At 47.4% G+C, this 21,836-nt stretch overlaps 1 protein-coding gene across 4 annotated transcripts in view; it reads right to left on the bottom strand.

Moving 5' to 3' along the window:
- The window catches only part of GRK4 (G protein-coupled receptor kinase 4), a 70,839-nt gene that overhangs the window by 1,508 nt on the left and 47,495 nt on the right, over nt 1–21,836 (bottom strand). For 2 of the 4 annotated variants that reach the window (XM_073891347.1, XM_073891344.1), the window contains exons 9-14: nt 15,154–15,191; nt 7,437–7,526; nt 6,251–6,459; nt 2,400–2,534; nt 522–659; nt 25–159 (exon numbers count right to left, since the gene is read on the bottom strand). In XM_073891347.1, coding sequence (XP_073747448.1) covers nt 25–159; nt 522–659; nt 2,400–2,534; nt 6,251–6,459; nt 7,437–7,526; nt 15,154–15,191 — 745 coding nt within the window. The remainder of the gene's footprint in view (nt 1–24; nt 160–521; nt 660–2,399; nt 2,535–6,250; nt 6,460–7,436; nt 7,527–15,153; nt 15,192–21,836) is intronic. The other 2 variants (XM_073891346.1, XM_073891345.1) reach the window with 1 other exon arrangement.

Here is a 21,836-nt window from a genome sequence, read left to right as displayed (position 1 = left end):
CCAACATAACAAAATGCTTGTTACCCTTATCCCTCTCCTGAAGAGTCTGTAGAAGAAGCCTCTCTTCGGTCTGGGATACGTTTTCTCTTCTATATTCAACACCATGTCTTCTTCAGGCTCCTCTTCATTGATGTCCTTAAAACAACCCGATTCGATCATCTGCGTCCACACAAGAGCAGGACAGAGAAGGGGAGAGACACTGCGAGGTCAGTCAGCCACTTCCCGCCCAACACACAGCTCAGCAGGCGGGGGCCACTCCCGTTCCCATGCTTGGGGTAGGGAACACAGCCTCCTCCTCCTCCGTCTGAGTGCACCCCCAGAGCAGGTAAGGACCGGGCGCTGGCCAGGCCCACTCTGAAAGTGGGACCCCAATGCTGAACTGTCCCCCTCCTGTGCAGGGAGCAGGGCAGCTGCCTCGCATAATCTTACCTCCAAACACACACACACACACACACACACACACACAGGCGCACACACAATTTTTTTCTCCTGGCACTGTACCCAGTATAAACCGGCAGTACCTCATTCTGCCAGGGGATGGAGACACAGCCCGTAGCAAACTGACTGTAGAACGTGTCATCCGTGGTGTCCAGGTAGACTCCTCTCACCGTGGAGAACTGCTCGATATCCACGACGTCCTTACAGTAAATGGCATGCGGCTATGCACCAACAACAAAGAGGCGTTGGCCTCTGGGATGACTGGAGTCATTCTTAGTCTCCTTAATTACTAAGAACACAGCGCATGTGAAATCGACGCATTCACACCATATTTGAGGCCTTTCCCTCCCTCTTGGGAGCTCTCCTCAGTCACAAACCCCGTGGACTCCCTCTGGTCCGCAAACCTCCCGAGGCCTCCACCTTTCCCTTTCCTGCAGTGGGAAATGGGTGACAGGAAGGGGCAGGATGAAGGGCCATGGGACGCTTGGCCTCCTTCACGTGAAGCGCCCCACGCAAAGTCTAAGTGAACAAGGGCAGGTCCCGCTTCTCGACCTCCTGTCAGAGCTCATCTAATGGCCTCCAGCCACCCCTCCTCTGGGACAGGAGCCCTGGCCTGCAGGACCCACCCTGGCTGTGCTGCCCTCAGCGGCAAGCCAGCATGGCGCATCTAAGCCTGGGCCACGGTCCCCTCCAGCCCAGCCACCTAAGCTCCTGGAAATGGGGAACAAAAAGCCCCGGAGTCCAGCTACCGGCCAAACCGTGGTCATGCAAGAGGCCCCTGGCAGTTTTGAGAAACGCCCTGCCTGCGTGCAGGAACCTGCACGATCCAAGAAGGGACATCCCGTAGGACCCTGGTCAGCACCACTCAGGAGACAGTCCAGAAGAAGGCTGGGGAGGCCTGAGCCCAGGCTGAAGGCCCAGAACCCCATCCTGCCCCCTGACCCGTTACCATGGGACTCCCCTGTCAGCGGGCCCCCACGGTTCCTCTGGTCACATTCAGTAGAATACCCAGAACGTCAGCCCCAGAGCCCCGACCTGGCAGGCCCTGCCCCAGGCCTCTGAGCACAGCAAGGGGAGTCATTGCTGCTCCCTGAAAACTGCCTTCCCTGCTCCTCTCAGACCGCACAGCCGTGTCAAGTCCCTGGGGCGCGCCATCCCTGTTCAGTTGTCGGCTGGTCTGCAGGCTGGAGCGAGCACCACAGTGGCAACACCTGGTTTTCTTGTGCTCCCTGCGGGTCCTAATGCCTCCATCTGTGTCTAGCAGGTGGTGGGCACTCAGTAAACATGTAACGTGTGAACTAATTCAAAGGAAGGAGGTACTACTACAACATACTGGAATATGAAAACATAGTAAGTCCTGACTTGTACAACTAAAAATGTCTTAATTGTACACCCCAGTTCCATCATACCCTGCAGAATTATCTCCACCTTTCTGGAATGCACAGGTAGCAGACCGTTAAGAAGACAGCCCAGACTGCTGTCGTTCATTTCTGCTTTCCTCAGCAGGAATCTCCTGCCTGCAGGTGTTCCCACCAAGCACCGACCCAAGCCAGGCCCTGTGCTAAGCATGTGGACATGGCCCCTGAGTAGGCCCCACAGCAGGCTCACAGGAGGCTCAGGTGACCTCCAGGGCTCCCTGTGGGCAGTGTGCAGCCAAGACCTAGGAGACATGGAGAGGGGAAGGGCTTCCCAGACTAAAGGCCCTGACACAAGAAAGGGGATGCTGTCACACAGAAGGCCTTGCAGGGCCTGGCGAGGAGGTCATGCAGTGGTGCTGGGGCTCTGAGCAGGGAGGCCTGTGGGGACCTGTGAGGACAGTGTGGTGAGTGGCCGGGGGCTGGGAGAAAGCACCCAAGCAGAAGCACAGCCAGGCTGAACCAGCGCTTCTGCATCTGCTGGAAAATCATGGGGTTCCGTGGATCCATTTTCTTGGACACCCTGCTCCTGGGCAACGTACTTACATCAGGACAGAAAGGCGGATCTAACATATTTGCTTCCAGCCTCTTGAAATTAATGTCCTTGAACACGGGGTGAGCTTTCACTTCTGCCGCTCCAGCCTTGCTGCCCAGCCGCTGTTTGGGATTCTTGGTGAGTAACTGCAAGAGGCAGAAATGGAGTCAATTTAAGCTCCTAGGATAGAAGAGAGAACTCGGAAAGTCTCCATAATAATAAGCAAAGAATCAGGGGTAGCAAAGAGCGCCTCCATCTAAACAAAGTTACTCAAATTTCAAAGTTTCAACCAAACCTCCTTAATTCAGATTTCACAAGTTTAGAATATACGATGCTTCAAAAAGGAATGGAAACTAATATAACAGCCTTTGAGCTACCAATAAATAAAGGTCGGCTAAGTAAATCCTTAAGGAAAAAGTTTTAGCCATGTAAAAATTAGGGGGCTCTTTAGAAAGAAATAGGAACTGTCAAGAACTTCACAGATACCATTTTAATGCTCAGTTATGTTTATAATTGGAAACTATTTTAATCTATTCATTAAATAGATCACTAAGGAGCTCAGATGAGGCAAAAATTTGACAAACCAAGTTCTAGAAATTGTATATTCTTAAAATGGACAGCATCTCTTTCAAAAGTATTCCTTACTCATACGTTCATAATTTTCACCAAATGGGCCCTCATCCACAGTTATCATCAGTCAGAAAGGTTTGGCTGTGCTCAAAGCAAAACAGGACAGATTTAGCTCTACAGCATGGCCAGACTGCAGCCGGGAAGCTGCCTGACCCTGTCAAGGAGGTTTTAGCACAACACAGCCCGGCCCATGCTGTTTCGTTACAGTGGTGGGGCTCCACAGCTGTGCGAGGAACCAGCCCAGCCTAAGTATGACTCACTATCTGGCCCCTCACAGAGAAGTCTGCTGACCCTGGCCTTGCCTCATAGCCCGCACCCACCGCTCTTCTGAAGAGAAACCAAACTCCCAGGCAAAGAGCCGAGCACATTCTGCGTCTGGCATGTGTGCACTGGCCCGCACACCCCTGCAGCCCTCACTGTGTGAACTCTGGATGCAGCACACACCCTCCCTCGCTCACCTCCTCACAGCCTGCACATGCACTATGCCCTCTGTCTAGAAGAGCCTTCGCCTGGCTGAGCCGGGCTCCAGCTTCCTACCTTCAGAGCATGCTCCCTCAGGACACCTGTCCCTCCTGGTGTGACGCCATCACTTGGGGAAGTACTCAGGGCCAGTCCCTCCTGGCGGGACCCACACCTCCAGAGGCAGGGCTGTGGGAAATCCCACTCACTGGGGCAGCCCCCACACCTCGCCAGGGCAAGGGCTCGACAAGATGTGCTCAGTGCAGTTATTCTTGGTACGCTTTGCTCATTAAAAACAGATCTGAGAATTCAGTGTGATGCCAAATACAATCCCAGCGTCTCAGGGGCTCCAGGACTCCATTATCAACCCTGCTGCTGACACACACCTATCCGATGGCCTTGGACTTGTGCTCAGAACGTCTGAGTTCAAGTTTGCCCATTGACATCCCATTATGGCATGTCACAGAAATCAAACTCTTAGGGGCACCTGGGCGGCTCAGTCGGTCAAGCCGCTGACTCTTGATTTCAGCTCAGGCCGTGATTTCAGGGTCAGGGGCTCTGTGCTCAGCGGGGAGTCTGCTTGGGATTCTCTCTCCCTCTGCCTCTCCCCCAACTCATGCGCGTGCACATGCTCTCTCTCTCTCTCTCTTTCTCTCTCTAAAATAAATAAAATCGGGCTCCTTGGTCTCAGTTGGTTAAGCGACTGCCTTCGGCTCAGGTCATGATCCTGGAGTCCCAGGATCGAGTCCCGCATCGGGCTCCCTGCTCAGCGGGGAGTCTGCTTCTCCCTCTGACCTTCTTCCCTCTCGTGCTCTCTCTCTCTCTCATTCTCTCTCTCAAATAAAATCTTTAAAAAAAAATAAAATAAAATCTTTTTTTTTAATCGAATTCTCAATTTTTCAACTGTGAGGCTAAGAAAACCCCTTAGAAGTCCACTCCGAGGGTCAGATAAGATAATACATCAAAAGCTTTCAAAACTACAGACAGGTGTCCGTCCACATGTCAGGCGCTGCTCTGGCCGCCTGTTTGGGTCAGTGTAAAGAGCCGGCTTTTCCTCAGCCCTTCCTTCTGCTCTCCAGCACAAGTACAACACTGACCTCACTCCACGTCTGCTCACTCATTCAGCATGGGCGCAGCGTGCTGGGAGCAGGCGCTGGGCAGGAGAGGCAGAGAGGGCAAGGAGCCATGCATAAGCCTGCGTGGGTGAGGGGTGAGCCCCCCCTCTGCAAGCGCACTGGGCACGGGGCCCGGCCCTGTCCCCGCAGCCGCTGTCCTCTGCAAATGCCCCTGCCTCCTGAGATGCTCTCTCCTCTAGCCCCCATCTGCCAGGGTTGAACCAACTCTCCAAGAACCAGATGTCTCTGCTCGCAGGAGCTCCTGAGGATTTGTGTGTCACCAGGCCGGTCACACGCATTCCTGCATCGCCCCTTCCCGGCGAGCCTGTGAGGGCGACGCTATCACCATGCACACGTCAGACAAGAAACCAGAGGCTGGACAGGGAAGCCCAGTGCGGGGAGCTGAGGTGTGGCCCCTGAGCTCTGAGGCCCAACCTTGGTTCTCACTCAGGCACCTGCCTTCCCCGGTACCCTTACCAGAACACAGCATCTCTCCATCCTGAAAACCATTGAGCCCTCTTTTCTCTCTTGTTTATGGCACCCATCAAATTCTGCTTTTTCACCATAGTTATTTTTCATGTTTGTTCTAGGCCTGCCATTGAACTGTGAGCTCCTTAGGGACAGGCTCTGCTTCCAACTTACATTTTTACATTCCTGCAGCCCTTAGCAGAGTGTCTGGCAGGTGGCAAGCACCTGGTCAAATAGCAGCTTGGCCAGAACGCTGTCAACCCTGGAGGGGCTGGCTAACCACGGCCAGCTCCACGCAGAATGAGCTGGCGGGAGGGAAGGCCAGCCTGGTCCCACTGCTTGTGACAGGACCACTAACACGCATCACTCCACATATGGCAACAAGAGGGAAGGGGAAACAGAATCAGTATCTCCAGCCACCCCCAGCTCACCTAAGTTACTGCCGTTTTCAGTAACGGGTACGGCGGCTGCTGGTTCCATTTGGGGACCCACGGCCCGCCTCTCTCTGGCCTCCATTCCCACCCCCTCGACTCTTCATGACGAGCCAGCCCCGCTTTCCTCTCCGTGCCCTCCCAGACTTTCCAGGTCTGGCGAGAGGGGCCATGGCTCCAATAAGCAGTGCTTACACCTTTGCCTCTAGCCTCCTGACTTTGCCCTGAGGCCCCCTTCCGCATCCTCCTGTAACCCACTGTGATTCCACCCCCCACGGTTCAACCACTGCCCTGCCTGCCCCCAGCCCCGCAGGCTCTGTCCTCGTCTTCCTCCCTCTGCGGCACGCAGCCTCGTGGGCCCCTTAACGCATCCAGGAAGGTGGCAGACGCGTGGCGGCCCATCACGTCGGGGTGTCTATTGTGACACGATCCCTGGCAGCCAGTTAAAGAGGAAAGAAACGTGGGCAGACAGAAAAACCTCATTGTTCCTAAGAAACAAGGTTCTCTTTGATCTTTAGTTTCACAGGAAATGAGTGACCTTGGCACCACTCTTCCCTCTCAGGGGAACCTGTTGAGAAATCTAACAAGGCACTGCTCTGCTTTGCTCCCATTGGTTGGAGGCCCAATCACGTCACTTCCCAGGCGAGGCCAGGACTCGTGGCCCTCTCCCTGCCGGAGGCTGTGTGGTGGGGAGACTGCTAGTGGAAACGACCCCAATGAGCTGGGGTTCCACCCCAACCTCCCCAGAGCCCGACCCACCATCTTGCAGATAGACTTGGCATCCTCCGAAAACTTCTCCGAATACTGCTCGGTGTCCTTCCTCACTCTTCGGTCCACCTCCTCTCGCTTGACTTTCTCTTTGAATTTTCTGAATGGAGAATGTCCCTCAATCATTTCATATATCAGACAGCCAAGTCCCCACCAATCAGGACTAAATGTATAGTGTTCATTATTGATAACTTCAGGAGCTACATAACAAATACAGGGAAATTTAAGTTAAATTTTGGTTTTTAAATTTTCTGGTAATTAATTCCAAATAACACATTATAAACTTAATGTTTGTTACAACATGAACCCTGGAAATGTGTTAAGGGGCAGAAGACAGACACAGAAAGCCCAAGAGTGTGTGACCCTATTTATATGGAGCAAGCAGAAGAGACAAGTCCATGGAGACAGAAAGTGGGCGAGCAGCTGCCGGACCGGGGCTGGAGGGGTGCTGATGGGCCTGGGGTCTCTTTCTGGTGGTGGTGGTTGCACAGCTCTGTGTGCGTGCTGAAATCCACTCAAGTGTCCACTTGGGAGTGGTGGATTTTATGGTATGTGACTTATAGTTCAACAAATGGGTTACTGAAAACAGTCTGTGCTATCCCCAGGGCACGAAATGAGCAGCCACAGAGTAACACACACAGGGAACTGGTCCTCTAGGGAAGACCCTGCCTCCTGAGGAGGGTGCTCCCTCAGACATGCAGAGCCACACCCACGGGTGCCCCAAGGGCGCTGATCCCCGCAGCAGGTGACGGCAGACATGGCCCTTGGGGTCCCTCATGTCAGAGGCCACACCAGGGTCAGGCTGGCACTGCCAGGCGGGGAGCTGATCCCAGGCCAGGGCCTCCCAGTCACAGAGGCTTTGCAATAACCAGGGAACCACGAGTTCACAAGGGCCCGGAGAGGCCAGTGTGCCCAGGATGGTGGCAGCAGCAGAGTGAGGGCCCGTCCTGCCCTGATTCTACCCTCAAGCTGCTGCAGGACCTCTGCCGGCCTCCCCCCTGGTCTCTGTAAGACAGGAGGGCAGACAGGAGGACTCCTCTGTGGTCCCAACACTGGTCGCGTACAGAGTTCCAACACCACCCGTGCTCCCTCCAACTGGCTTAGAACTTCTCTGCACTGTGAGGACGCGAGCATCCAGAGAGAAAGCACAGGGATCTGGAAGTAGCCATTCACATACCCATGTAGCCGACGGTCCCCACTCTTCCTCGGATGGTCCCCCCTTCCGGGATCTCCATGGCTAAACCCAGGTCTGAGATCCGGATGTGCCCTGTATGTGTTCAAGCACATTACAAACCACAGGGGGCATGCGGACACATTCATGACAATAAACAGTGGGGAAAAAAATCTAAAATTACATCTAATTTCTCCACATTTAGTAAAATACTATGCAGAGTATTCGGGTCCACTAACACAACAGGAAATTAGATTTATAGCTGGTTACTAATCAGGAAGCCCTTTAACCATAGACAACCACTTGTTAAGATAGAAGCATTGTGTTTATTATTTAATTTCCTATAACTACCAGATCCATAAATAAAACTATAATGACTAGAGCATGAACTACACAATAGAAAATAAACACTTTCTGTCAGAATACCAGCAGGCTTATATACAGGAACAACAGCAGACAAATAATAAGGAGTTTTTCTCTGAAGAACAAATTGTAACAGCAAAATAATAAATAAAATCAAGGAAACTCACTTAAAAGGCTATGTTATGTGTTAATGCCTTTATATAGAAAGATTTAAATAGTTATTAAATTCAGTATGAAAATAACAAATTATAGAAAACTTTCTTTTGAGGTCTAGAAAGATAAACCAGCCCTGGAGGCAGACGCCCCACTCATCTTGTTGGCCATGTGTCTCCAGCTCCTGATATCGTACCTGCATATAGTAGGTGCTCAATAAATATTTACTGAAGAAATGAATGAACCAACCAATAAGTATGTGCTCAACACTGAAAATCCACAACATGCCATTTGAGGCACTGAATTTGCTTTAACACAGCCTGCATGATGCCTTAGACAGGAAAACTGACCTTTTCCTTAGCACACCAGCACTGTTAGTCATGTTACTCCTGGCGGCGGCGTGCCTGCATTGGGGGAGGCAGGAGGCTGGAGCCATGGGAGCGGATGCTGGAGCCACACGACCTAGGTTTGAGTCGCAGCTCTGCCATTTATCAGTGTGTCTCAGTTTCCTGCTTTCGTACAGGAAGATTTCCTCCATAAGGCAGCTTTTATGTATTTTATGTTTAAGTAGAGTACTGGCATGTTGTGAAATCTTAAGTATCCTTTCTTATTTTTCTTTTAAAAAGTGATTTTTCTCCACTGAGAAATGAAAAGCAAAACTACTGACAAGTGGACAAAGACTCAGTTTGAGAACCCATTCTGCCAGTGGGGCCCTGGGGAAGCAGGTGCATGCATACCCTGCTAGTGTGCACACAGACCAGCACGGTTCCAAAGCCAGGAATTTGGCAATGTCTGCGAAACTGCATGTGAACCTATCCTTCAGCCTCACAACCCCCCCAGGGGCCTATCCCAAGGACACACTGGAAAAAGCAGGAAATAACACGTGCACAGTGCCAGGCATTGCAGCACTAACTGAAAGAACGGAGAGCTGGGAACAGCACGCTACTGGGCAGATCAAGCCGGTCCATCCACAGGCAGCTGGATGAAGAAATAAGGAAAATCTCCATTTAGTGTTGTAGAGCCTCTATGTTACATATTTAAAAAGTGGAGAAAAATATTGTAATCATATTAATGTCATTAGGAACTAATATTTTCAGCATTAGGAGAAAAAAGACACAAATGTGAAATGAAAAAGTAAAAGGAGAATTAGAAATATCAATATGATTCCATGATGAATATTTTCTTTTAAAACAACAAGAACAGATGTGTTCTCTCCCAGAGAAGGCCTGGGAAGAATGGCCAGCAGGGCAGCAAGGGCACCTGGCACCCATAATGGGCTCTCTGCACAAAGGACCAAGCCCCTTGGAGACATGGTCGAATCCAGGTCTCAGGACACATGCAAGCACATCCTGGAACATCTTCAATAAGAAATAATAGCACAAAACAAGGAAATCATTAGAGGTTACTGGACATCCACTGGCCAAAGAAGGGACAAAAAATATCACAAAGAATAATTACTCCAGTGGATTAAACCCTAACAAAGTGTTAAAATCCATACGTTCATTAATGATACCAAAACAGAATAAAACGAGAACCTCCTTGATCATCTTGGAGAACAATAGAGAACTAACACAATCTCCTGAAAAGTAGAAATAAAAGGAAGCACTCACGTATTTCACCTGCTTTTCCTGAACAAAGAGGTAAACAAAATCTTTTTTACAGATGGATCTCAACATTTAAGTGCACCAGGAATGACAGAATTAGAATGCCATCACTTTACAGCCCCAGTGAAATGCTGTATCTTGATACTGATCCTGCATCCATTAAATGAAAAGCTGGTGGGGCATGGATAATGGAGAGATCAAGCTGACCAAGGTGTGAAACTCTGAACACCATAAAAGGAGAGATGATCAGTCCTCACATGCCTCCTGGTGTCATACAACAGGAAGGACACACCAAGTATGCTCACCAAAAATCAAACCTGGACCAATTCCAGCCTCCAGATTTTAACCACTGGCTTACAGGAAGAATAGGGGAGGCAGGGAACATGTTAAATCCAGCCAAATCCACAACCCGGGAACTTCAACAGGACAAGTGTCTGTGGGAGCGCCTGGGTGGCTCAGGCGTTAAGCGTCTGCCTTCGGCTCAGGACATGATCCCGGGGTCCTGGGATTGAGCCCCGCACCGGGCTCCCCGCTCGGCAGGAAGCCTGCTTCTCCCTCTCCCGCTCCCCCTGCTTGTGTTCCCTCTCTCACTGTGTCTCTGTCAAATAAATAAATAAAATCTTTAAAAAAAAAAAAAGACAAATGTCTGTGTTCTAGCCTGCCAGGGCTGCCATTACCAAAGTGCCACAGCTGGGGGCTGAAAGGACAGATATTTATTTGCCCACAGCCCTGGAGATTGGAAGTCCAAGATCCAGGGCCAGAGGGCAGGCCTCTCTGCCTGGTGTGTAGACAATGGCTCTCACCCGGTGTATTCACAGCCTCTTCCCTCTGTGCATGTCTGTGTCCTAATCTCCTCCTCCTATAAGAACACCAGTCATATGAAATTAGGACTTTCCCTAGTGACCTCATTCAGCTGTAATCACATCTTTAAAGACCTTCATTCCAAACACGGTTGACCCTTGACCACCACGGGTTTGAACTACATGGGTGCACTTATGCATGCACTTTTTTCAGTATGGACAGCACTGTAAATGCATTTGCTCTTCTTTATGATTTTCTTTTCTTTTTTTTCTTTATGATTTTCTTAACATCTTTTCTTTAGCTTACATTATTGTAAGAATACCATATATAAGATATATAACATACAGAGGGCGCCTGGGTGGCTCAGTTGGTCAAGCGACTGCCTTCGGCTCAGGTCATGATCCTGGAGTCCTGGGATCGAGTCCCACATCGGGCTTCCTGCTCAGCAGGGAGTCTGCTTCTCCCTCTGACCCTCTTCCCTCTCGTGCTCTCTATCTCTCATTCTCTCTCTCTCAAACAAATAAAATCTTTAAAATATATATATATAAAACATACAGAATATGTGTTCATTGACTGTTTATGTCATCAGTAAAGCTTCTGGTCAACTGTAGGCCATTAGTAGTTAAGTTTTGAGGGAGTTGAAAAGTTATATGTGGGGGCACCTGGGTGACTCAGTCAGTTAAGCATCCAACCCTTGATTTCAGCTCAGGTCATGATCTCAGGGTTGTGAGATCGAGCCCCGTATCAAGCTCCGCACTCAGCGCAGAGTCTGCTTAAGACTCTCTCTCTCTCCACCTCCCCTTCTCAAGCTTGCACTCTCTCTCTCTCTTAAAAAAAAGAAAAGAAAAATTATATGCAGATTTTTGATGTTGTGGAAAGTTGGTGCCCCTAATCCCCACATGGTTCAAAGGTCAGCTATACAGTCACATCATAAGGTACTGGGGGTTAGGGCTTCATGACATGAATTTTAGAGAGACACAATTTGACCCATAACACTGGTTTCACAAACAAATAAATGACATAAAGAAGCAGGGAGGAGGAACCTATGAAATTTAAAAAAACTCAACAAGATATCAACCAAATATAATATGAACTTCATGCTACATTCAATACACAACTATAAAAACATTTATGAAATAATTAAGGAAGATTTAAAGCTGATGGGAGGGGCAGAGGGAGAGAGAGAATCTGAAGCAGGCTCCGCACTCAGCACGGAGCCCGATGCCGGGCTCAATCTCATGACTCTGAGATTATGACCTGAGCCAAAATCAAGAGTCAGATGCTTAACCAACCGAGCCACACAGGTGCCCCCAAGGAACTGTTAGATACTTTTGGATGTAATAATAGTATTGGGTTTATGTTAAAAAAAAAATTAGTATCCTTATCTTTGATATATATTTTACAGATAGAAGAATACGATGTATAGGATTTCCTTTAAAATCATTGTCAATAATAAAATGCTACTAGTCTTTACAAAGATTCACTGATTATTCTGCTTTTTAGGAGTATACCTATTTCATAAAACTGAAGTCTCTCCTATAGAAAATATAGGCATGATAGAACTTCCTTTTTTATCTCAACTACTGGTTAAATTTCACAAACCAAGTCCCTCTTAATTTGTAAGTTTTCTTTTTTATTTTTTTAAAATTTTTTTAAGATTTTATTTATTTATTTCAGACAGAGAATGAGAGAGAGAGAGAGAGCATGGGGGGGGGAGGGTCAGAGGGAGAAGCAGACTCCCCGCTGAGCAGGGAGCCCGATGCGGGACTCGATCCCGGGACTCCAGGATCATGACCTGAGCTGAAGGCAGTCGCTCAGCCAACTGAGCCACCCAGGCGCCCTAATTTGTAAGTTTTCAAAAAAGAGGGCTGACATATTTAGGATGGACAAACAGTAAATGCACCTAACAACCTAGAACAGATGATAATCAGCGTTTTTTAAAAGATTTTATTTATTTATTTGAGAGAGAGAGAGAGAGCAAGCACAGAGGGAGAATGAGGGGGAGAAGCAGACTCCCTGCTGAGCAGAGAGCCGGACACAGGGCTTGATCCCAGGATGCTGAGATCATGACCTGAGCTGAAGGCAGAAGACTTAACCAACTGAGCCACCCAGGCGCCCCTAATCAGCCTTTTTTTAAACTTTATCTTAACTCCAGTATAGTTAACATAGAGTTGTATTAGTTTCGAATGTACAATATAGTGATTCAACACTCCCGTCTATTACTCAGTGCTCATCATGATAAGTGTGTTTGTTCTTCACCCCCAGTACTATACTATATATTTTCTATTCTATTCTATTGATCTGTGTGTCTATTTTTGTGCCAGTACCATACTGTTTTGATCACTACAGATTTATAATATACCTTGAAATCTGGAATTGTGATACCTCCAGCTTTGTTTTTCTTTTTCAAGATTGCTTTGGCTATTTGGGGTCTTTGTGGTTCCATATAAATTTTAAGATTATTTCTTCTAGTTCTGTGAAAAATGCTGTTGATATTTTGATAGGGAATGCATTAAATCTGTAGATTGCTTGCGGTAGTTTAGACATTTTAACAATATCTGTTCTTCCAATCCATGAGCATGGACTATCTTTCCATCTGTTTATATCATCTTCAATTTCTTTTGTCAGTGTTTTAAAATTTTCAGAGTACCAGCTTTTCACTTCCCTGGTTGAGCTTATTCCTAGGTATTTTATTATTTTTGGTATAACTACAGATGGGATTGTTTTCTTAATTTTTCTTTCTGCTGCTTCATTATTGGTGTATAGAAATGCAACGGATTTCTATACATTGATTATGTATACTGCAACCTTACTGAATTCATTTATCAGCTCTAGCAGTTCTTTTGTGGAGTCCTTAGGGTTTTCTGTATACAGTATCATGTCATCTGCAAAAACTGAAAGTTTTACTTCTTTACCAATTTGGATGCCTTTTATGCCTTTTTCTTATCTGATTGCTGTGGCTAGGACTTCTAGTACTATGTTGAATAAAAGTGGTGAGAGTGGACATCCCTGTCTTGTTCCTGACAGGGGAAAAGCTCTCAGTTTTCCCCCATTGAGGATGATATTAGCTGTGGGTTTTTCATGTATGGCCTTTATTACATTAAAGTATGTTCCCTCTCAACCTACTTTGTTGAGGGTTTTTTTTATCATGAATGGATGTTGTACTTTGTCAAATGCTTTTTCTGCATCTACTGAAATAATCATGTGGTTTTATCCTTTCTCTTATTGATGAGATATATTACGTTGATTGATTTGTGAATACTGAACCTCCCTTGCATCCCGGGAGTAAATCACACTTAACTGTGGTGAATGATTTTTTTAATGTATTCTTGGATTCAGTTTGCTAGTATTTTGTTGAGGATTTTTGTATCTATGTTCATCAGAGATATTGGTCTGTAGTTCTCTTGATAATCATCTTTTTAAACCTAATTTCACCACAAATGTCAGGTTATGCTTTACAGACAAAAACAGAAACCTCAACAAGCTGTCTAGATGGGAAATGAAAGAGTTACTTTTATGTTCTATGGTTTCTGGTGGAAATTAGTTCTTGTGAATTTTAAGTATAAAGTGATAAGTAATTTAAGCAATTTAAGTAATTTCAGTGATACTAAAAAACCTAAAATCAATTCATTTATAAGTCATAAAGTATAGCCAGGATTACACTTTTAAAATTAAAAGAGTAGGAAAACAAAAAGACTAAAAGTCTCCTGAAATCAAGAAAAGCAAAACAAAGTTCTGTCATTCCTTTCCATTCTTAACAAGAATGTGACCAGGTCCAAGTATCTAAAGAACAAGTAACAGTAGGCACCACAGAAATGACACTTGGCACGTGCTTTGGGACAGGGTGGCAAAGGTTGTGGTGGCCATGCTACCACTGCCAGCCACGGCACACAAGTTCTACTTTAAGGGCATTCATGAGCCACAGCAGCACCTGGATCAGATGCACTGAGACCCTATGTGGAGAACCAACCAGAAGTGAGCCTCAAGGGGCCCAAGTGTTTTCTCAGAAGCATTTGCAAACCCTGGTCAAACCAGAGGCTGTTCACTTGCGGGGGAGGGGGGCCGCACACAGCTGCTCTCCAGCTGCTCCCACCTGGGACTCTTGCTGAAGCTGGGAGCAGCTGGGAACCAAGCCAAGACTTTTGGGCCCCCGGAGAGTCTGCAGGGACACAGACGCAGCAGGACTCTGGTGCTCCCAGCACTGCAGAGACATAGAGACCCAGTGCCCTCAAAAACAGAGCCAGCTTCACCTTCAAAATGTCAGAAAACAGAAGCTAGCAATCTATGTAAAGAATAACTCATTATGCCCATATTGGATTTATTTCAGAAATCAAATGTTAGTTTAACATTTGAAAATTAACTATATTAACAGAAAAAAGGAGCATCATACAATCATCTTGATAGAAAAAGCACTGACAAAATTCAACAACCATTTGTTATTTTTTTAAAAAAGAAAATTCTTAGGCGCTCCTAGGTGGAAATACACCTCTAAGGGAAAAATCAAGATATGGACCAACAGCAAGAAATATGAGAGAGAAAAATGTTCTTATTGTGGATTTATTTTAATATGCTTCTAAAACTGTAATTATTAACTGAAAATTATGACCAACTCTGCTTCTTGTCTAAATAAAGGGGAATGACCATGTTATCTCTATTATGTTTTCCAAAGAACACATACCAAAGAGTTTTCTTTTTTGTTGTTGTTTGTCCTGCAACAATGGGCTAAGCCCACATCAACTTTCTGTAACCAAGTCCCTCTTAACAAAGTGTTATGCTTTAGATGTGAAAGCTCACTCACTTACCACGGTCATCAAGGAGAATATTCTCAGGCTTTAAGTCTCTACAAAGGAAGAGACAACAACAAAAAGCTCAATTATTCAGAAGGTGACACTGATTCATCAGCACCCAGCAGAAATAACCACAGATGTCTCCACTATGAGCAGCACCAAGGACAGGGGATAACAAAACCATCCTTTGTGGGTCAAGTCATGAGTCCTTCACGCCGTCACTGGGAAGGACGAGGGCGCCACAAAGGATTCACCTCAACCAACACCGTGCATGTGACAGCAGTGTGCTCTGTCCAGGCTGCGGATCTGAGACAGTTCAGTGATGGAAGGTACAGCCCCGTAGTAAGGAATTAGTCCTTAATGATCTCGGCTCAGTTTCTCTTATCACTCATATACGTTTTAAAATGTCAACAACTGAGTGCTCGCTTCGGCAGCACATATACTAAAATGTCAACAACTGAAAATTTCCCAAACCAGAATAACTCAGCCTTGGGGGTCAGACAGGCATGGATTCAAATCCGAGCTCTGCCACTCTTCTGCTGCGTGACCTGAACTGCTCTAGGCCTCAGTTTCCTCCCCTGTACTGTGGTGTGATCCACACGCACCCACTTCCCCAGTGAGGCAGGGTTAGGGGAGCTCAGGCCTTGCAGCAGGAAGCATGTAATTAACAGCCGTGACTGGGGGAGGGGTACACAGGCTTTGAATAAATACAGATCACTAAAGAATAAAATATCTTAAATGTGATATTCCAAACTGCTTGCTTCTTCCCTTTGAAAAAAAATTGCTTTTCAGAGGATTTATATCTAACTCTGGTTTCAAATGTGGCCCTATCACAACACCCCGTGTCCCCCGAGCATCACCCCTCCATTTGTGGCCAGATTCCTAGAACCTCCACAGGAGAGCAACAGCGGATGGAAGGCAGCTGAACTCGGGAAAGCTCCGTAAAGAGACAGAACCAGGAGCTAGCTGAAGTGAGCCCTCCCAGCACCCCCAGAGGCCGCATTTAGTGTAAAACCTGCTCAGGTCCAAACCCACACCGTCAGGAAAAGATGAGAAGTGAGCCTGTTAACAGCTCACACCCTGAGTGGCTGCAGAGGAACATTCCTGTGGGGCCAGCCATGCCACCACGGTCATGGTCCCCTTGGGGAGAGGAATCAGCGGCAAAGGGGCAGGTGGCTTCGGCATTTGCATCTTCCAGCCATGTGCATATGCTCCTGCGCTATCTGGGTGGGATGGTGAGCATTTCTGTTTTTCCCTTTATTCTTTTCTGTATTAAAAAAAATCCTTATAAATGTTATTGAAAACAAAGTAGCCTTCCTTAACATGGAACCTCCCCAGCCTCCTTGTTTACGTAGGCTTACGCTCAACAGCAACACAACACCTGCCCCCCAAATTACTTAAATGTCTCCCGGGATGTCCTAAACCTCACTGCTCCAAGTGTGGGCTACAGAGCTGGTCAGAAAGCCGGCTGTGGGCCAACCGTCCACTCAGCTGTCACCACGCACTGCGGGTCAGCCGGCTCAGAAAGGAAGTGTGTTGTACCAGCGGCAGCAGGAGTAATGTCAGTAATGCACCCAGTGCCCGCCACGCACGCCACGACTGTGCTCACGCATGGCGCAGGCACCATCTCCTATCCGGGCCACAAAAGCTCGGGGAAGCAGCTGTAGACAGAGTGCCGGTCTTGAGGACTAGCAAAGTTCAGTGGGTCACACAGAAGCTAAATGACAAGCTAGAACAAAGTGCAAAGAACCCTTGCTCGCCCTGCCCTGCCCCGTACACTGGACACTGGATACATACGAGTATCAGGCACCACCACAATGTGGTTAGGCCACAATGTGTTGTTGTTTCTTGCACCTTCCTTCAAAAACGATTTCTACAGGCTTTTGATCAACGTAAAGGCTCTCTTCACAGGTGTCCAAGCATGGGCGCGGGCCTTGTGTGAAGGACACTGGACAATGCCTCATCACTGGTCAGCCACTCAGCCTCCAGGATGTGGCTTCCTCAACTGTTAAGCGAAGGGATTTCCTAGTGATCTTTTCAGTTCCTTTTGGATTGCAAAGTAATGATCTAATCACGGTCTCAAGCCAGGAACACGAAGGAAGGTCAGCATATACAGGAGGGTCCAACGAATGCTGACATTAAAATCAGTGAGATTGTCTTCTTACATCTGCACAGTCTTCCACCCCGCAGCCTCCTGACTCGGGCACAGCTTACATACCATTCGTTGTGCTCTCAAGCCATTTAAAAGTGATCTCATACGTCCATGCTCTGGGCCACCAGAAACTCATTTTGCTGGTTGCATGTCCATCCTCTTCTTGTTAAAAAAAAGCACTTGCCATTTGGATCCCATTTCCCAGCCTGTCACTGAGGCGTGAATGACCATGAGAAGTTGATTTCCGGACCCTGAGGCTTGAACCTCTGCCTGGTCCGTGGTTCACCACCTGACCCTCCTCTCATCCCAGCTCATGCCTGCATTGCAGTACCCTGCTTTCTCCTGGTGACTCTCTGTCTCCCACTATGCCCTCACTCCCCGCTGGGTCCTGCCAGTTAGCCAGCCTCTCCTGGGGAGTGAGGCCGTGCATGGACAGCCTGCTGGGCACACTCGGAGTCAGATGAAGAGAACAGCAGGGGTTGGCCCGGCCACAGGTGAGGGTTTCCTAAACCCTGGTATGACTGGAACTTCAGTAGGGTCTAAATATACCATGGTCTTGGGAAACAGCTCCAACCCAATCAGAAGGCATCAGGAGCAATGTTCTTGATCAGGGAAGGGGCAGAGTAAGGGAACCAAAGCAAAAAGAACTTTGGCTCACTCCCTAGTGTTCCCTTAAACATTCTTCAAGATAATATGACTCATTAGCCTTGGGGCAAGAATCTAAGGTCTGTCCCCATCGCCTGCCATCCCACCATGCACCCCACCTCAGAAAAGCTGACCTCAGAAAAGCTGATGTGCCTAAGAGAGTCTCCAGGAATGGGTCTGTTAGTTACTATTGTTTTTAAAGACAGATACTATGAGGCAGAAATTTCCAATCTGGAAGAATGTGGGTCATAGACAGATGAATGGTTTTTTTAAACGTTAAGATCTGCCATTCTCACTTTAAATTAACCTCCATGTTTCAAAAATGGTGGAAACAAGAGATTATCCTTTGAGCACTTACTGTAAATGGTAAGTATATCTCCACTTCTGTGTTCATTTGCACGCTACCCTTCTAGCCTCTAGGTTAAAGGTTTCCTGAGAACAAGGACTTCAAAATCCAATTTGTTCCCCGGAGTGTGTGTCTAGCACACAACTAAGAAGTGTGTATACATCTGGGACTCAATATATATTTCTGGAATGACTGAAAGATCCTTCTTGCTACTGAAAAATCTAAAACATGATAGCAATAATCTGTACTGTCTAATGGCCTGTATGAGCCAATTCACTACTGAAAAAGTGTAGGTCCAAAGTGTTTCCTTCCCACCGTTATTCTACACACCAACTGCCTTCTCCTTACAGTGGATAACATCATCCACTTTTCATTCCACAACGCATTCGCTAGAAAAAGAGATCCAAAGCACAGCTAAACATCCATTTCCCTTAATAATTTCCAACTACAGCATTCCAGACAGGTGGAAATGTCATCCTGTTTAATCAAGGAAGAGCTCTTGAGAAATGTAACAGAACAGTAAAACTGCCAAGTCAAGAGTCAGGTTTTCCCTCCTGTTACGGGAAAGAGTGAGGCACAAAGCACAGAACACAAGACCTGATCAGTAACCATCACTCACGAGGAAGGTGACAAGAGACAATCTCTCTTAACTATAAATAGACATGGTCCCTCAAAAGACTGTTGGGAAGATACAATGACAATGTGCCAGAGTGCTCTACAAATAAATGCTGTTCCCGTGTATTATGACCATATCCAGCAGCGTTTTTTGTTATTTATAGCATAGTGGCGGTTTTCTTCAAATACAGAGATACATGGAAACAAAGTAAAAGGGCACGTGCCACGAGTTCAATTTGTTCATCATTAATAAAATAAAACTCTAGAAATCGTCTTGATTGAACAACTACTGTTACTGTTGTGAAAATTAACAACAGGAAACTTCGTTTAGAACGAAGTCTGGAGGGCGCCTGGGTGGCTCAGTCGGTTGGGCGACTGCCTTCGGCTCAGGTCATGATCCTGGAGTCCCGGGATCGAGTCCCACATCGGGCTCCCTGCTCGGCGGGGGGTCTGCTTCTCCCTCGGACCCTCCCCCCTCTCATGCTCTCTCTCTCTCATTCTTTCTCTCTCAAATAAATAAATAAAATCTTTAAAAAAAAAATTAAAAAAAAAAAAAAAAAGAACGGAGTCTGGAGGCAGGTAGGAGGAGCTCTGACCACTCCCGGTCAGCTGCAGACCCAACAGGAAGAGAAGCACCTCGCTCCTGGATGCTGCCATAGCTACACTCAACTATCCCAGCAGGAAGAAGGAAGGTTTCCTCCTCCCCCAGCAACAGCCCAGCCAATGAGAGACGGCCACAGCCCGGCCAATGAGACAGTCACAGCCCAGCCAATGAGAGACGGCCACAGCCCGGCCAATGAGACTGCCACAGCCCAGCCAATGAGAGACTGCCACAGCCCGGCCAAATGAGAGACGGCCACAGCCCGGCCAATGAGAGACGGCCACAGCCCGGCCAAATGAGAGACGGCCACAGCCCGGCCAATGAGACACTGCCACAGCCCGGCCAATGAGACACTGCCACAGCCCAGCCACTGAGCATCCACTACACTTCCAGCTCTCAGTTTACCCCAATGGACTTTGTTTCTAACAGCCCACCCCACCCCCCGTTCCTCTATAAAAGAGCCTCCCCTCGTTTGTTCTGCAGATTCACGTGTGGTCTTAGCTGTTATTTGGTTGGCCCGGATTGCAATTCTCTGCTAGTCCTGAACAAAGCTATTTTTGCGGGGAAATAAGGGCAGTTTTATTTTAAGCTCAACAGTTGTGAGCCTTTGACAAGCGCTAAGCACACGCGGGCATCAGCTCAGTGGATGCAGGACCTGTGGTCTCCGGGAGCACACTGTTTGCAGAACACCGGGGCCGCAACACATTACCCTGAGCACATCCTCCCCCTCCCAGAGCCAGAGGCAGGGAGCTTCTGTCGTATCTTCAGAAAACGAACGCTCCTCCCGGAGACGGCCTAAGCGCTTCTGAAGCGCACAGCCCCGCTCACCGCGAATGTCCCTCGCTCACAACAGAGCGCTGTTTCCTGGTCCTGCTGGCTCACTCCCGACTCGCAGGAGTACAGTGCAGATGTCCGGATCCACTCGCAGCCGGAAGACGCACGATTGTCCAGTGGAAGCCTGAACAGTGCGGGGCACGGGGCGCCACTTTCGGGACAAGTGCGTTATCCTCCAGCATTTAATCAAATCACAGTCCGCCCGGATTCCACAATCACTGTAGTGTGAGACCTGACGGCTTTCCTTTTTTTGTAATGCCAGTGTTTGACTCCAGCTCCGGGGGCGAGGTATCCACTTCAAAGGCATCGCTCTCAATAAACACATTGCCAGCCCCCCGCCCCCACCCCAGGCTCCTCCGTTTCAGAGATCTTGGTTTATTTAAATAACTGACCATTTGGGTCAGGTGTTTTTTCTCTCCCAGTGCTTTAAATTCCCATTCTTATGTTTTAAGTTCACCAATAAAGAGTGCGACTCTGAGACCCTAGGTCCCCACCCTCCGCCCCAATAGCTGCAGAGCCCCAGGCCCGCATGCTCCGGCGTCCCCTCTCTCCCCTGCACCTCCAGACCTCCCTGTTGTGGTCCTGGGTACTACATGTAATTGCCAGGACTTATAAGTAATAACCTTTTTCTCTTTCAAAGTTTCTTGACGGCTGTTGCTGAGGGGCATCCTGCAGTTATAATGAGAGCCACAAGGGCTGCTCCGGCCACAACACTGCTCGTTGATGGGCTGAGCCCAGCATAGAACAGTGGATTTATTGGTAAAAGAGTACACAGTAAAGTTGCCACTGCAGAGAAATGTCTGGAGAAGATTCTGGATCACAAAAAAAGACAAAGCAAAACTGATTTAACGATTAAGTATCAAAATTCACCTCTCAATCTGAGAACTGGCCTAAAGAATCTACACAAAAGGAAAATATAAAACAAAATCAAACCTAAATGAGAGAAAAATAACTGAAGACCCTATTATCCACTAAATATCCGAACTTGGTATCAGCTAAAAATTACAACCTCCACATTCTTAAATATAAAAGAATTACAATATTAGGCCTGACCCTCTAGTATGCAAACTGGGGATTTTGACTCTGACAGTGACATGGAGGACACTTGATGGGAGGGAAGGGACAGATCTGACCTCAGTGACATCATTCTCAAATTGTCTCTTCTCTGTATTCATTGTATATAAATGTAAACAGCATTCATCAGGCTGGTTTTTAATTACTGATTTTTCTAGTCTGCTTCAGAAGTCTCAGGAGGGTGCACTGATTCAAGCTTTTGTATGTCTATCCAAAATTTCCCTCTCATGAAGTACCAACAGAAGCAGCAGGATTCTAGTTGGGAAAGAAAAATAAACATGAGTCTACTGTCTTTATTCACAGGTGACATTATTCTATATGTAGAAAATTTTAAGGAATTCACAACAAAACTTCTAAAGCTAATAAAAGAGCTGAGCAAGGACACAAGATCAATATACAGAAATCAAATGTATTTCTACACACTAGCAAGG

Source organism: Callorhinus ursinus, unplaced genomic scaffold (genome assembly GCF_003265705.2).
Source record: "Callorhinus ursinus isolate GAN/ISIS: 27379988/994484 unplaced genomic scaffold, GSC_fseal_2.0 scaffold4, whole genome shotgun sequence".
Lineage (NCBI taxonomy): Eukaryota > Metazoa > Chordata > Mammalia > Carnivora > Otariidae > Callorhinus > Callorhinus ursinus.
This window is presented reverse-complemented; position numbering and strand designations above follow the sequence as displayed.